Source organism: Melanostigma gelatinosum, assembly GCF_949748355.1.
Source record: "Melanostigma gelatinosum genome assembly, chromosome: 11".
NCBI classification, from domain to species: domain Eukaryota; kingdom Metazoa; phylum Chordata; class Actinopteri; order Perciformes; family Zoarcidae; genus Melanostigma; species Melanostigma gelatinosum.
Genome location: NC_136644.1, coordinates 6,950,103 through 6,967,542, shown reverse-complemented (window position 1 = coordinate 6,967,542; position 17,440 = coordinate 6,950,103). Strand labels below are relative to the sequence as shown.

Sequence of the window (17,440 nt, the reverse complement as noted above, 5' to 3'; positions counted from 1 at the left end):
GACCCTTTGCAGACAAAACATGGCCGGTCCAGTCCTCGGGTTGCTATCATTAGCCTGGTTTTCACTACTGGGCTAAATGTAACTGGAGTGAGCCTGCTTGTCTCATGTCACTGTATCCCCCATAAACAGTGTTTCGTCAGTTTAGAATTTTAATTTCTGCACAGTCGTGTATTTCCCCCCCGGGGACTGCAAAATCAAACAAACAAAGTTCTTTCCATTGCTGTCAGACATTTTGTGTTTGCTCTGGTAAATCCCACTTAGTTGTGCTTTGGAAAAGTGGTTTGTGTCGTCGATCCCATCTCGCCGTCATTGACCTTAGCCCAGGTCTGTCCGCGATAGTCACTGGCTTTTCAAACCACTGGCACAGTGCTGATAGATAACTCGCTTAACACTGCCGCAGGGTGCTGCTGCAGTAGGGAGGGGAGGGGATGGGCGGCTGTAGAATCAGCTGGATTCAATGGGAGGCTGCCAAAAGCTGTTGCCTTCTTCCTCTACTCTGTGGATGACTATTTTGAAGTCAAAGGGGGGGGGGGGGGATATAAGGACTTGCCAGCCAGTTGTGTTTGGTGCGGCTGTTGTTATGTACATGTTTCATCTACGCCATTAGTGACCGGGTCTACACGGTTTACGCATCCTGGGTTCTGACGCTAATCAGCTTTGGAATGAGACGGGGATCTCGTGTTATGATAGTCATGAAGTTATCTGCCAAAGTAGACTCTTCCAAGTGTGTCAAGAGTGTGAGCTGCATTCACTTGTTTTTATTAAGATGGTAAAACAATGCATAGTTCTTCAGAGGAAAGGTTTAAAGTATAGCTTCAGTCCCATGTGAAGGGCAGCCACTGGGTATGTTGTGGTGTCCAGTAGTACTCGGGTTCACCTCCTGCTCCAGTACATTAGTATGTCATATACTTTTAGTATGTCATATACATGTAGTAGTTCATATACAGGGCTTTTGCACGGAAAAGGTATCTGAGCGTTATAACCAAAGAGTCCAATGTGAGTTGCGGGGTCTGTGTAGCCCCCCCCCCCCCCCCCCCCCCCCCGCCACCTTCTTGTCCGACTTGTGTGCCACCGGAGGGGGCAGAGCTTAAGGGGGCCCCACTAAGGGGAAGCCAGGCCTGGGGTTGCAGGCAGTAGGGAGGTTGGGGGATGCCAAGCTGGAACTGTCGAGCCGCTGCCTGTGAGTCTTGGCAGGGGTCCAGGGGAATGTTCAATGTGCCCGTCCCAACCCCCTGCTCCGCGTCGGCTAATTGGAGGGACGTGGGGAGAAGGAGAGGGCCCGTCACATGGAGGATAACGGAGAATATGCAGGACTACAGTGTTCCTTTTTTTACCCTCCTCCAAACCGACATTAGACGGCCTAGCTGGTTATGTAAAAGGACTTAGGCCCCACAGCGCTTCCAAAGCCTTCTGTTACGTCTGTGTGAATAGCACCAGCATGCTCTGCTCGCCCCTATGATGATGCCATGGCTAGTAAGCTCAGGTTTTCTTTTTTCTTTTTGCTGTCTTGGGAATGTTTGTTTTATTGCCATAATCAACTCGAGTGCAATCGATGAAGTTCACGTGTTTTCATTCAGTGTGTTTTAAGGACTTAGCTGGAAATGACCAACAAGACACATCTTGTGATGTTGGAGTTGTGACCTCGTTAAATTGCGGGCAGATTAAGTTTTAACGACAGCCAGAGTTTGACATAGGCTATTTTTAGTTGATTAAGACACTGAGTATCTGAGGATACAAAATAATTTGTCAAGTCAGCTTTTTTGCCTGATTCATAGTCTTTTGCTCCCAAAATTGCAGAGGTAGTATTATCTGTTTTGTAAGAACTATGTCATGAGCTATTATTCACATCTACAGGATATAAGATATTGAGAGGGTTGATCTCTGGATGCTCACTCTCAGTAGTACAATAAAGCAAACCTAGATCATTTGTTGCTCAACATGGAAACGTGTCCACGCTAGCTTTCCCTGGTATTTCTACATCTCTACCATCACCTCTGCTGCTTTACAGAGGCGGCCGTTACTTCCATCCGTCTCCCCGCTTTTTCATGTCCTCACCTCTCCTCCTAGGCTATTTCCGAGTCTGTGTTGTTGCTTACGCTGTTGACTGACGTGTAGATAAACCTGTACGGTTAGCTGCAGACTGATATACTGCAGGCTGAATGGTGATCAAACTGCAGTTTGGATCGCAAACAGCCAACCAAAGCTCTTATGTGCCCTCTTCGGGACAGATTTCGAGGAATTTAAGGTTAATCATTGTATTAACGCAAATAGCACGTCATAACTATCCAGACCTTCTTTTTGACAGGGAGTCACCTCACAGCTTCTACGCTGCCTGGCGGCTGCACAGATTGAAACAAATAAGCAAAAGATGCAGCCGTATGCAGTACGAAGTACAGAGAAACGCACGCACCGACGCTCTCGGCTTGACAACTTCTCCTTGAATTCAATAAGCTTTGGCTGCGGTGCTGGCGGGGAGCAGGCCTGCTTGGTCTTGTGCATTGTGCTGTTTTTCCTATTTAATGAGCTGCCATCGTGTTAAAGTTTCATATCGACTTGGCAGAGGAAGCAGGCAAGACACAGAGAGCTAATTTTCTGGAGGCAAACCTCAAAGCTGTTATTTATACCGCAGGTCTGCCTCTCTCGCCGTCTGATTCTTTGACTCTCCTACGGATTCTAACAACCAAGAATATTTATGCCACAGTCCATTGAACCGGTACGGCCTACTAGCAAAGGCGTGCGCTGCATGTATCTCCATGAGGCGCTCTCTCCACCTGCTGAAAGTGTAGCTGGTGTGCACCGACAGCTCGCTAACCAAGCTGTCGGCGTGACCGCGGGATGGAAACGCACACAACAACGTTGTTATAGCTCGCTTATCAACTGTAGAATTTACAGGCCTAACACAAATGCACACCCACACACATTTTGTGGGGAGCGGTTGAGGTCGGTAGCGGGTTTTGAGGGATTATTCCCCAGGTAAGGATGATAATGTTCCAAGTAATAAGGCTCTGGAGAGCCCTGTGGCTTCCCCTAACACCACAGGAATAGGTGGCTGGCTGAATGGTGGTGTTGGTGGAGAGTGGATTTACCACATTCCGTGGCCACGGACCTAACCATATTACTTTTCTTTTCTTTTTTTTTGCTGAGTGAGGAAATTCTCTCCTTCCTCCTCTCCCCCGTGCTCCAGTGAGGATGCTCTCGCTCTCTCTCTCGCTCTCTCGCTCGCTCTCTCGCTCGCTCTCTGTGTGTGTGTGTCCTGTCTGGTTCTCCGGCGGCTGTCGTTCTTAATTGGTGTTGCTCTGCGTCTGCTTTCATCCTCCGCCTGTTTTTTCCCGTCTTCATCCCTCCCCCCCCCCTCCCCCATTCCCATCTCTCCTCCTCCCACCTCCCTCTACATCCTTGGCAGAAAAAGGGACAGGCATCAGACAGACTGCCTCCTGTTTGTGTACATCAAGCTTCCCTGTGTTTTAATGCGACTGGGTTTGTGCGTTTGTGATGTGAGTTTCTAGCCCCCGCGTTCCCGTACAGTGTGTTGCTGTTGTCATGCCTCCTCCTCTATAGCTTAAGCCCTGTAGTCCCGGGGTATGGAGCTGTTTTTGTGCAGAACAGGATGAGAGGATACTGCAGTTTCTTCACAATGTCCCAGCGGCCCCAGTTTTGGGATGTTTTTCCTACTCACGTCTGTATTCTTAAGAAAAACCAGTAAAGCCCGGCTCAGACTACAGGAGTTTTGGAACGACCCTCCATTCACCCCTCCCAACATTCAGTAAAGAACTCTGGTCTGGGACCTTGGGCGTTACCGTGTTCGACCCACATTATCTGATAATGTGAGGGGGTTACAGATCCAACCTTAAACCTCAAGTTTTCGCGGACTCATCAGGTTTAAAGCAACTGCCAGCTTTGCAAACAGTTGCTACTTAAGTCTTGGGACAACACACTGCTGCATCTTGGACATGTCGATGAGCTAGCTAACATGATCCATGTTAAAAAAAACAACAATGCATTTAGCATATCATTCTTACTTTTAATTGAGGCTAGCCTACGGTTTTAGTATTTGTGCTAAGTTAAGCTAGATGTACCACAGAGCTAGCTTTGCATTCATTTGTCTCTCCGTTGGCTGTGTTGATCGAAGCCTCTTTAATATAAGGAAGAGGCTGAACAACACGCTGTTGCTGTGTAGGTCAGTAAGCCTCAAGACGGGACATATTTTTGCCTAACTGCAGTGGCAGACTGCCAGTGAGGGTGAACCTGATGCCGGGCGGCAGCACAGGAGCACCCCGGAGTCATTGCGGAGGACGTGCTGGTGTCGGCAGCACTGAGTGAGGGGGAGGTTCGGTTATATGTGGGGCAAAGGAGGTCAGGGGGGAAGCTAAGTTTGGCACTGGCTACGTCAGCTCAAAAGACAACTGTTGTCTACCAGGCTGCTGCCACCGTGACAGTAAAAAGGCCGAAGGCCTTCAATATTGCATTGACTGGAACGAGATAGATAACAAATATAAAGTTGTGCACATCTGGTTGTATTGTTGTAGTATTTGTACCCCTTGGGGGATAAAAGGTGAGACTATAAACATGCCTCTGTCACTAGCAACTGATGGTGACATTAAAAATAAATCTAGCACACAGTGTTAATGGCAAAAGCCAGTTTCTTCCCGCTTGTACCCCCCCCCCCTCTCTCTCTCTCTCTCTCGCTCTCTCTCTCTCGCTCTCTCTTTCTCTCTTTCTCTGCCTCTCTGCCCCACACATAATTTGAGCTCCTATTTATTACCTGAGGGCGGCCTTCCCCTAGCTGCTGAGATAGCACAATGACACGCACACACAGACGCCTCGGTATGAAAAATAGGACTGTGTGAATGTAAGAGAGAGAGAGGGCGAGAGAAAGAAAGCGTATTAGAGAAGCAATGAAAAGGGGAACAGGGAATGAAGAAGTGCAAATCCAGATTGGGCAAAATAACCAACTTTCTTTCATTTCACCCTGCTGCCATGGCCACTCGTCTGGTCTTCCCCAGGGTTTGGCTCTAAACTCACTGTTGAGAAGTGTTGAATGTCCGTCTTCCTTCGTCTCTGTCTCTCTGCCCATCTGTATAGTCCAGCCCATAGCAAGAGAATAGGAGTATCGCCAGATGAGTGACATCTTTGTTCAGCGCATTTTGTGTAACCAGTGCAGCATTAAAGCATGGCGGAACTAGCCTACAGCTGGTGCGTTAGCGAGCTACGTTGCTAATTCCAATGGAAAACAGCTCGGTGTCCGTTCTCCTCCTATTCTGTCTGTGTGGTCGAACGCTTGTATACGTTCTCTCGTTCTTTCTCTCCCTTACGGCCATAGAGACATAACGCTACCACCGGGGAGTCTCTGCGAGGCTTGTCCTGTCTTCCTGATGGACAGCTCCATCCCCCTGCCAGTGGGCAGCACAGTGGGAGGCGGGCCTTTCATTAATCTTCTGTTATGAATGTAATGGTTCATTCATACATTCAGGATTTGATTCATATCCAGGCCCTGTGTTGGCACATATGAATCAACGTAAGGGCTTCAACTAAGGATTTCCATTATTGATTAATCTCTCAGCTTTTTGCTTTGCTTGTTTTGTCTGATCAGCACTTTAAAATCTTAATGATATCAAACTTGAACCAGTAAATATTTGTCATTTTTACTTGATAAATTGCTGTTAATTGTCAGACCACATTTGGATATCATACTTTAGCTATTACGCTAACAAAGTCCGTTATTAGGTGAGCTGATCAACCAACAACTGTTAAGAGGACACACACATTAGAAGCGGAAATTCAGTCCAAATTTTAAGAGAAAGTCATGTTCTTTCAGTTCACAAGGAAGAAGTATAATGGCTTATTGTACTGTGTGTGTGTATACACACTTAGCAGGATGGCTAACAAATAGGAATTGACCATTATTTCAGACTGGCATGAAGATGATTGATTGTATTTGCACGTTTTGGAGAGTGGTATCATTGATTTGATATGGCACAGTCCGGTTTCATAGATTAGTGTCCATTGCACTTCGTGAAGAGTCAACACACACACATTCAGTCCCTCTGGCCCAGCTCATGCCTCTTAATAGTTTCCTGGAGCTGTCACTAAAGCTGAGCCAAAGGAAAGACGGGCTGAAAAGAAGCACTTAGTTTCCGTGGCCCCCCGGGCTAGCTATCTAGCTTGTTTGACTCGTGCCCACTGGGAACAGATTTTTTTCTTTTTTAAAGACCTTGTTTCCTATTCTGTCAGTCTGTTGGCCTTTACATTGTCGTCCTTTTAATCCCTTCACTTTTTATCTTCTTGCCATTTCCTGCTGTCTGTAAACCAGCTCTTTACACTCTGACTGTTCTCTCTTTCTCTGTATTTATCTCTCTCTCTCTCTAACTCATGTGTGCCTTTTTTCCCTTTTGTCTTTATAACCCCTCCATTCCACATTTTACAGTTTTTGACCATGAGGGAAAGTGTTTCTCAGAAGCACCTGACATGATATTTGTTTGAGGTTGAGGATTGTGACTTGGCTTACACTTAAATCAAAAGGGAAGTGGTTGAAAGTTAACATGCACGCCGTGCGTTTGCGAACACAATTTTTGTGCGGGATATTCCTCACCAATACCAGCCCTTCATGTTTTATTCATTGTTCCCTCTCTTCTTCTCTTTGGGCAGCTGAGAGAAGCTAGCGACAGAAGAAAGAGAACCATTTGATGGAAGAAAAGAAAAAGAAAAAACAAGAAGAAAAGACCAAGACGGACGTCGCTCAGAAAAAGGTGACGATGGACTTTTATTACAATCAACTGACTTCAGCAGCTGAAACGCGATAGGATCACTTTACTCAGCAACACTCGTCCTTTTCCTGTCCAATAAAGTCTAGAATTTGGCACGACTCTCTTGATTTTAGTCACAGATTTGAATGTAGTTCCTAATTCCTTTTCCTCTCTTCTCTCCCTGCAGGCTGCCGATCAGAAACCCAAAGGTGAGTGTCACGGTCACGTAAACTGCCCCTTCTCATTTAAAACTACATTCCAACCACTGATCTGCATTAATCAGCTCTGATTAACAGCACACTGACCCGTAAAGACACACACACACACACACACACATTATGGTGTGTGTGGGACAGAGGAAGAGTGGAATAAAAGAAGGGCACGGCGTTGCGCTGAAAGGCACAGCGAGTGAATCTGAAAGAACGGTGTCCTCGCGTGCCCTCGGTGTCGTCTTAAGATGCCGAAATAGCTCTTAAAGGAACACCGCTGTGAAATGTATCTTTTTAGATGTTTACAAAACACCTGGAGTTGCCGCTGCTGTCCTCAGTTGCTTCAAGAAATATAAATGGTTGTACCTATGATCTTTCTTAAGAAATCTACATCAATGCCCCCGTGCCCACCCTCCAGCAGTGCGAGTAACAGCTTGGCCATCTGGGTGTAGCTGTTGGGCCTTTAACAAAAGGTCACCACGGCTCGCCTCGAACTCTGACCCGTCTATTTAATTGCCCTCCGTGTATGTGTGTGTGTGTGTTTCACTAGCCTAGACTGTGAGCTCGGCCTATTATCCAGGTTTCAAAGCCTCCACTCAAAGCTAGCTGCTTCTGATTTGAATACGCATTTAATGCCACTGTTCTTGTGCTTGAGTGATTTTAGATGGAAGTAAATTCAGACTTCTCCAGGCGTCATTATAATTCAGTTCAAAATGTGTGCGCGCTCTCTCTCTGTATGTACAATACTCTGTCACAAATAGTATTTAAAGAGAACTTAAGGAGAGAACAAGAATGTTTTATTGTGCAGAGCTTCTGTTTTTATTTTATTTTACACAGGGCAGAGTTGCTTTTCCAGGAACACCCTGCTTCATAGTTTACATTCACACCTGGAAGCTGTCTTTTACAACCACATTCCTATCTTTACTTGGAGCAGTTGGGCTTTAAAGGCCTTGCTCAACGGTGTGATGGTGGTGGTGGTTCGTCGAGACTGTTGACTGAGAAATGGCTGGTGATTGATTTGTGGGTGTCAGACGGTGGAGAACCTCGTATTTAAACATTCACTTGTAGCAACAGGGCAGTATTACAGTGTTTAAAAAAATGTTCTATTTGGTTTGGCTCTGTGTTGCAGCACGTTGGAACTGAAATGAAGTGAGCAGACGTTTGGTGTCTTCCCCTGTGGTGCTCGTATTGCTTGGTTCAGGGACTTTAATTTGGGTGGAGGTCAGGTTGCTGGCTTTGGTTCTAGCTTGCCCGTTGAACATCGCGTTGACCGTTTCATTTCAAACCCAATGTGCCTCAGATTAGAGCCGAAGCAATGAAAAGCGTTATCGCAGCCAGATGGAAAGGGACATAGAATAAGAAACTAATTGTGTATGTTAGCGGGCGCTCATGTAGACCGAAAGATAAAGAAAATAGGGGGGAAGCCTGTTTGAAGACTTATCGTTCAGTGAGCCATCAGGACCTCTGAGTTTGCTCACTACCTCCCATCGGCAATATCTTTCACAAGGAAGGTGGCATCAACCGGAGTGAGTTTTCATCCGTGACACTAAATAATAGAGGTGTGTGTGTGTGTGTATGCAGGCAGGGAGAAAATCAGTATGCGGTTGTGATTTGTGTCTCTCCATCCATATCGGAGAATTTTGCCTTCCTTATACGCTCTCTCAGAAATTCATAGACACATGCACATTGCACGGCACCTCCCCCACCTTTCAACGCCTTTCTGTGCTTTCCTCTCCGCGGGCCCTCCTTGGTCCCAGGCATTTCAATTTGTTTGCGGTAATCGATCTCGGCCTGGCGCGCGTTCATATGTATGAAAATGAGATAAAGCTTCGGCGCAGCGGAATTAACTCCTCTGCCCCCCATTAGGCATGGAGCTTCTCCGAACGCAAGGGTTCCAGGAGGCAGGGTCTCGCTGCCTCAGCCCACCTCCCCCATACACACACAAACACACAGACTGGATCTCTGATGCAGGGCCCTCCCTCCCGATCCCATTACCTCAGAGGGATGCTGATTATTCACCCCCAGCACACGCGCAGCTTCATCACAATCTCTGCTGCCACTGCAATCACAATCAGTCAGTTTGACTGCGACACATACCTGACAAAAAGCATGCGCGTGCCAAGACACATGCGCATGCTCCCACACACAGAGGAGTGCACGAGGGGTATCTGAAAAGCGAGTGTCTGCCGAGCAATATTAAAAGACGTGCGCATTCCTCCCGACAGCGACTCGGAGCCTTTCAATCTGCTCTGCGACAGAAGGAAAAGCTCACATCTTGGAATCGTAAAGCAGCAAGGGCCCCATAACAAGCCCGTGAGCGCTCACAAATATTATTCAGGTTAGCAGGAAAGTTACACAAACAGGCACAGGAAGTCACAATTAAATCACAGTGCTTCCGTCGCGTCCCTGCACCACGATAATCAGAAAATCTCCCACTGCTGAATGGTTGGAGAACAAATGCGATGCCCGTCTCTGCCTCGTCCCCCCCCCCGACTTTCCTCCTCACCCAGCGGCTTCTTCTTCCGCCGCGATGTGCTCGGCCCCGGCGACCACATCCGAGGAGAAGCCCCGTTTGCACGGTGTCACGTTGGCGATAACGCCATTATGGGTTTTTTCAAAGCAAACACGAGTGCGTCATATAATGCGGCGTTGGATTAATTCGCAATTTCACATGCGATTAATTGCGTCAACACTTTTGAAAAGGCTATTTCACGAATCACAATCTAATTAGAGGCTAATTTGCTTTAGCATTCGGGCTGCTTCTCCCTTCTGTTAACCACAATTTACAAACACTCCATGAATTAATAGTGAATAGCTTGCGAATTACATCCTGTGAATTTATGACTGCCAAGCATAATTTCTTTCTCTCACCCCCCCTGTGTGCTCACCCAGTGTGCATGTCAAGTGGGAGAGGCGAGTGAAGGATGGAGGGGAGAGACTGGGCCGAGAGAGAGAGAGGAGAAACAAGAGGGGAGCACAAACTCAAACAATGCTTCCCTCTCTGCGCATTCGTTGTTGTATGATCACTCACAAGCTGCTGACAAGCGAGCCCATTCGGGGCCTCTGGCCCCTCCCCCAACCGTGAGCCGCTTCATGTCAAATATCAGGGAAGATTAATAGGATGTAGCTCGACGGATATGAATGGCGGTTTAGCCTGCGCTTTGAAGCAAAGGTGTTCACATAAAGGTTGAATTTGACTCTGTGAAGTTATTTCAGTGGATGGTTATAATGCTATATATTATATACACGGTGCTCCCGTTTGCCCACTGTGTTCTCGATGCTCTTTGTCCCCGGGGCTCTGACTTTTGGGAGAGCACATCTTCAGCTTTAACAGGTTTAAGATAGCACACTTCATATCTATCAAGTTCAAAAGACCTCTCTCTCCTCAGGCAGTGGTTGCCCTCAGGCATTGACCTCGGACGGAGGTGTAGTATGATCCTGTTAAGTTAGCTACTATTAGCTAAGCTACTATTAGGGCTAAAAAGCCCCCCCCCCCCCCCCCCAATAAAAGGGGGGGATGGGGTTTGTCGGGGCAACTCATAATCTTAACAGGCCGGAGAAGCACAGCTGAGATGAGCAACCGAGAAAAGAGCTTGGCATTGAGAAAGAGGGGGGGGGGGGGTCACTAATTAGAGAGAGAGGGTGAAAGAGGCGTGTTATGGGAAGAGGTCACTGGAGGCACAGGCGGGGGGTCATGAGTCAAATGGAGGTGCGTAAGGCAACTGTCAGTCCCTATAGCAACGGACGCCCGTTATAGGAAGGGTGAGGGGTGAGACATGTTTGCCTTTTACGTCGTGTGTGAGTGAGGGTGTTTCTGTTCCTCTCCGCTAATACTGACAGATGGGACCTCATAGAGACGCACCCACTTGACCCTCCGTTGCCTTCTGTGACCAAAAAATGAAATAAAAAAAATCTCGGTTACAGAGCCAAACGTGTCATTGTGAAAGAGAATATAGTCACGTATTGAGTAATGTGAGGACTTCCATAGGAGGCGAGGCAAAAATGAGCAATGGGCCCTAAATGTGCTTTGCAGAAGGAAATGAGGAAGCGTGGTCTGGAGAAGGTCGTGCATTTAAACTCGTGTTATCCATTTGTGCCTCTGGCTCCATGTTGTTGTGATGCGATTTCGCCGACCAAAACCTGGTGGACCTTGTCTCACTACTTTTTTAAACTAAGGCACAGAAACGCTTCTTTTCTCAAAAGCTAAAAAGAAAAACATTGCTCCACACGAGCGCGCGCCTCTTTAAAAGCCCTCCAGCAGCATGTATACAATTGTTGTACACAAACGACAAGCTGTATATCCTCCTCCACCTCGTAGCTTTTATTGGATCAAGAAGTGCACCATTGTGTGGGGCATACAGGCCCGTGTGTGGCTACATCCCTCCCCCCCCTGCTATAAACATGGCTGCATAATAAAGTGGCTCTGCAGACAATAGACAGAGGAGATGTGGGAACCTGCGCCGCCTGGCACTGGGCTCAGGGAACCAATCACAGTTGTTCTCATGCGACAGTTGTTCTTGTTCGACAACAGATGCCCGCTATGCCTCCATATGGATTATTAACTCTATATCTGATTTCTTTATGCATTTCCCTCTGTCGTGCATGCCCCCCACCCCTCTCTTCATCTATGCTCACTTGCTCTCTATCCGTACGCAGTTGCTCTTTCCGTCTCTCTCTTATTGTGTGTAATTAACCATTTAGTGTGAAGAAGGGCTATAATTAAAAGTTTGGTGCAAGGTTGCAGAGAGCACCTCAGCTGGAGGGTTCAATGGAATTTACAGTGCACTTGATCCAAAATGCTAATTTAATTGGCTCTCCTTTTCAACTACAATTAGCGGTACCAAGGCCACAACCGCATTAAAGTCTAAATTTGGTTTTCGCTCGCACCGCTGGAACTTAAATATGTCTGCACTTACCTCTAACAGTGGAGTTGGTAAAATGATTATTTTTAGCAGTCTGTTTTTGTCACTCCGCATCATGTGTAGGTTTCTTACCAAGATGATATCTAACAGTTAGAAATGTCTAATGTAGTTGGAGAGATTGCTCATAGTCCAACTTCTTTCTTCTTCTCTCTCTTCATCACTTTTGTGGTCGGAGGATGATTACGGATCACTTGTGAGCCCCTGATCTGTAGATATAGATGTGAATAGAAATGTATGAAATATGTTTTTGGTATGAGAGTTAATAGTTCTAGAAATGAAATTCAGCCCCACACAGGACGGGCTCAATAAGCAGAGAAACCCCGTTAGTCATCCAGTTGAAATGCAATAAGCTTGCAGCTTCACTAATTCACTGTGTGGATGATTTTTCGTTGCCTCTCACTGACGGCGTACTCTTCACTTTCCTCATTTAATCTTTTACAGACACACTCTCTCATCTGAGGGGTTTCCCCACGTTTCTCCAATTCGTTCCTTGGTAGTCTTTTTCGACAAACCCCCCCTCCCCCCCTCCTCTTCAAAAGCACTTACCTACATCCATCATGGATTAAGAAAAGATCTCTCCTCAAAATAATAAAGGCGTCTCAGTAAATGTGTTTACGTTTGTTCAGGGCAGAGGGGAGCTGTGTGTCTCTCACACATACTGCTGTCCTCCAGTTTTGCCATCTCATTTGAGTGTGTGTGTGTGTGTGTGTGTGTGTGTGTGTGTGTGTGTGTGTGTTAGTGTTGGTGTTTGTGTGCATACACACACTGCTTCCTTCTCAGGAGAACATTCATTCTCACTGATCCACTTGTTAAATACAGATGACACCATAGATGGCTACACGTTACCCAGCTGGATCGTGTTACAGCAGCACTTCTCATGAAGAATGACAGATCATTTTAGTTTCATTGTTTTTGTTGCGAGCACAAATTAATGCATTTGAACAGGTTGGGGTTAGATTGTTATTCATAATCATTATTATGATTGTGGTCGAGACGGATGCCATTACTTGTGCAGGAGAAACATGCTACATGAGGGAGTTGCAGCATGGATACATGTAGTGTCTGTGTCGTTACTACAACAGCACAGACGCAGTATGAAGCTGCAGGGTGTGTGTGAGCTAAGGGACTTCTGGGTTCATCTGCCTCCACTAAGTCTCAGGAGCTCTGGAAGATCCTTTGGCCCATTTGTGTGTATGAGAATATCAAGGATTTGGCTAATTAGACTGGTACCAGATTAAATAGGAATCCCTTTTGTTTGAGACAGATAAACTATTATTTGACTGTTTGTCAGAGATGAGAACAAAAGTGGAAGAAGACAAAGAGCTCATCTTTGAATTAGGCCACCTGCTAAATGATTTCTATTTGCTTTATTTTCTGCTCATGAACATAACCACCCCTCTCAATTGAGTTTCTTGCTTGTCATCTAGTCGGCACATTGGTACATTAACTGTCATTTGAATCTCAAAATAGATTAAATACAAATTCCTCTAATCTAAAAGAGTTCTGCACACAATTTTGCAGTCGGCAGGCTTTCTGTTTGAGCAGCGTGCAACAACCCAATAGTGCAAACTGCATCCCGGTAGTTCCTGGGCCATTGGAAAGGACAGTGAGGAAAGGGGGCAGGGCATTCACCATCCAGCTGTCTGATTGGTCGAGGCAGCGTCAGGCGGGCCAAGATGGATTTAATCAGAGATGTGCGTCACCAGCTGCAGTCCCAAGCCAACAGCCAGCCAGATACTGCTGGAGGGGGCAGTCTTTCTCTCTCGTATTTTTATGTTTTTGGGGAAAAAGTAGAGGCGCATGTGGTTGTGCCCGTGTGGAAGTGCGTGCGTCTGTGAAGGGCGTGCCTTCAAATACTGCACTACATATGTAGTTCCCTCTACGCAGGGGGCTCTTATTTTGGAAGTTTATCTGTGTTGCCGCATATTGCAGTTTGATACACATCACTGCCTGTTCTGTGTGTCAGCAGGTCGGCAGCCTTCTGGATTAGTGTTGTGCTCACTGAGAGGGCCTCTGTTTTCAGCTTTCAGACGAGCTCTTGGCAGGCACACTGAATACCTTTGGCACTCTGAATGCACTTCCTCGTGTGTGTGTGTGTCGCGTTGTGGTTAATTGCCAGCACTGCAGTACAGCACTACTGTAGGAAATAGTTCTCACACTGGACAAAGTTAGGCTTTAATGAACTAATTATTTCCATTGCATTAATTTCCCACTATTTCATGCTTTCTCTCTCCTCCTACCTTGAGTGAAGGCAGCCTCAGCTGTTGTGTAGAGCAGCCATTTCTATAGGGAGTATAGAAGACAACATCATCAACGCATTTACCCATGGACCAAGAAATTCACAGCAGCTCTCAGGTCACCAGCAATTGGCAGCCATGATGAAAGCGTTTCTGAGCAACAGGGAATAAAAGCATTGCAATACTGGATCTAGTTAAGGTTCCTCATGGGGGCATACAGCCACAGACACACACCGACATCCTCTTCAGCTTCCTCACTAGGAATTATTCGGTGTCAGACAGTATTTTTTTTCCCTCAGCACCCCGGAGAGGGAACTTTAGCCAAGCCAATCTGTTTGGTTGCTAGCTGTCCAGGTCCTGCTAATAATACCACCACTCGGGCTAACGCGCAATTAGATGGCTGGCCGGTCACCGCAACCACAGGGAAAGGGTCAGGCTGAGGCCGTGTGCGTGTGCGTGTGCGTGTGTGGGTGTGGGTGTGGGGGAAGAGGAAAGGAGGTGTCTCCATGTGTTTGTTCAGTCAGCAGAAAAAAATTATGACCTTTTCATAGAGTGCGTAACATATGTTCGACAAGAGGCTGCATGAGGCAGTTAATTTAAAGGGACACTCCACACCAACGTGCAGTGCATACTGACAGATTCAATTGTACACACCTGCCGAGTACTATACACATAATAGAATGCACAAACTTACATTTCTGGAGACGTGATGAACGTTTGTCCGTTGCACATTCTTCCCGGCAAATTGGGCCGTTCCATCACACACTGCTGTAACATAACTGGGCAATACACAGATATGATGTCGATATCGTGACGGAGACTAGATATCGTCTTAGATTTTGTGCATCGTAACATGTCATAAGTGTTGTCTTTTCCTGGTTTTAAAGGCTGCATTACAGTAAAGTGATGTCATTTTCTGAACTTACCAGACTGTTGAAGCTGCTGTATTATTTGCCTTATTCAACTTAGTCATTATATCCACGTTACTTATGATTATTTATCAAAAATCTGATTGTCTCAATATTTTGTGAAAGCACCATTAGTTAACCCTACAATATCCTATTATGAAGTAATAATATAACATAAAAAACATGATTTGGGCTACCAAGGAATTGATTAAACCACACTAGTCAGTACTACCCAGCAAATATATTTTTGGTGATATAAAGGTCTAATAATGAGTTAACCCAGACATTAATACCTTGCTACCTGCATGTGTCTTTCTGTGTGCCCGTGTGCTGTGTCCATCCAGTGCCAGAGCCTGCTCCCACTAAGCCCATTCCCGGCCCGCCCCACCACCTCCACCCCACCAGCCCTACGCTGCCCCTCTCTTCTTCCTCCTCTTCTTCTTCTGGCAATGGCAAGCGCGCCTCCTCCAGTAGCCAACTCCCGACCCAGACTCCCCCTCAGCAGCAGTGCCAGTTGTCCTCTGCCAGTGCTCGCTACCCGCCCAGAGAGGTGCCCCCGCGCTTCCGCCAGCAGGAGCACAAGCAGCTACTGAAGAGAGGCCAGCCACTGCCTGCAGGAGCCCTCAGCGCTCTCACCCTCTCCTGTTCCTCTCCCTCCTCCTCTTCGCCCTCATCATCTTACTCTTCTTCTACGACTACCAGCAGCACTTCCCCAAACTCTGCCACGTCCACTGCGAGCAAACGCCACCCAGGTTTGTGTAAATACAGTAAACAAATTAAAATCGCCCTCGGTTTGATTCCTGATTTTGTTTTTTCATTTTAACGCTTTTTCGGGGGCTGTGTACAAATTGTTTCACCTTTTTAAACTGCGGTCTGATTTTGTTTTCATTTTAGTATATTTTGGCTGCGTGTTTAGATGAGCTAATTAAGTCGTCCTTTAAATCTAACACTCTGCTTCCACCTTTGTTACATTCACTTTGATATTCCCCAATTTTGAGACAAATGCAGTAACATGCAGGTTTTTTTTAGGATCCCACATTAAGCTATATTTCAGGGTTTGTTTTCAGTTTGTTTTGGCACAGATACGGCAGTGTGCAAAGCAGCATTGACAGATTTACTGCACTTTAAGCACAATAAATTACGGTGATAATAATTGTAGTTTAACGGCGCACCTTCACTTCCTGTTGGTGTTAAATAATGTCCAGATACAGCTCTTGGTTATGCTCTGGATATGCAAGTGCTTCTAACATTGGCAATAATAAGGCCAAATTCTTTCCAAGCCTTGGAAAAATCCTGGTTGGAGGTTTTAGCCTAAGTCAGAAAAACACGGTTAAGTTCTTCAAGCCTCTGCATGCTCTTTAGCTCGACTCACAAGACCACACGCACACTCATCTCATCTCAGACCTCCATAGCCAGCGGTAATCTTTTAATGAAGTCACCGGTGGCCCCTAAGATCACTAATACTGAACCTGCCTCAAGGTGCTCATTGTGCGGCTGCTCGTGTGTATTTCTATATGATAATAAAGGATGGCCATGATTTATTTATATTATGGCAATTATATCTTTTTTTTTCTCTCTCTCACTTTATGGACATCACAGTGAATGCGCACTCAAGATTGTTATTTTTTTTTAGATTGCTGTCATTATTTCTGCGTGCGTTTGTCCAAAGGTTGTTTGTTTTTCCTTCGTAAAGCAATCACAACCATCTGCTTAATGATGTGCACACACAGTGGAGAACATAGATTTAAGGATGTCTCTGTAGCACATCACGCAATGTCTTCATGTCCAGGTTAGCAGGAACGCACATGAGTGTCTGCTTGCCTCTCTTTTTTTATTTTTTTCAGCAATGCTGCTTTGCCGCCTTTAAATTACCGACTCAACATTCGCTGGGACAAACGTAAACAAATGTGCAGCAGCTCTGGTGCAAGTTCTCGCACGTCGGCAAACGACAGCGCTCTGCATCACAGAGGCAACTGGTCCTTGTATGCTCTGTCGCCGATATCCTCGTACTCGGGCCACCAATCGCAGCATCAGACTAAAGGAGAGGCTTGATGTTTTTGTTTGCAAGTTGTGCCTTATTTAGTGGCTCATTCAATGAAGACTTTTTGTTCGGTGCAGGGATTCCCCAGCTGTGGTTCAGGCACTCATTTGTCTGCAGGCTTAACTCATTCAAGAGAAGCAATACCTCTCAGCCCTTAGCCATTTCAAAAGAATATATCTCTCATTTTACCTTCGAGTTGAGCCTGGTTGAGAGTATTAACCTATAATGTCATTATTATTGACCGAGTCCAGCGGTTGTCCTGTCTGGCCTTCACCTGGCCCCAGTTTTCCCAAGGGCGTCTCAGTACAACACAGCCCGTGGCGTAGTAGCCATTGGCTGGGTTTCCACCTCCTTCCCCCCTCGTGTTTTTTTTTTTTTTG

At 46.3% G+C, this 17,440-nt stretch overlaps 1 protein-coding gene across 3 annotated transcripts in view; it reads left to right on the top strand.

Moving 5' to 3' along the window:
- tnrc6c2 (trinucleotide repeat containing adaptor 6C2) overlaps window positions 1-17,440 on the top strand; it is a 41,163-nt gene that overhangs the window by 2,913 nt on the left and 20,810 nt on the right. For 2 of the 3 annotated variants that reach the window (XM_079278967.1, XM_079278966.1), the window contains exons 2-4: window positions 6,646-6,746; window positions 6,931-6,952; window positions 15,364-15,771. In XM_079278967.1, coding sequence (XP_079135093.1) covers window positions 6,684-6,746; window positions 6,931-6,952; window positions 15,364-15,771 — 493 coding nt within the window. In that variant the 5' untranslated portion in view covers window positions 6,646-6,683. The remainder of the gene's footprint in view (window positions 1-6,645; window positions 6,747-6,930; window positions 6,953-15,363; window positions 15,772-17,440) is intronic. The other variant, XM_079278968.1, reaches the window with a different exon arrangement.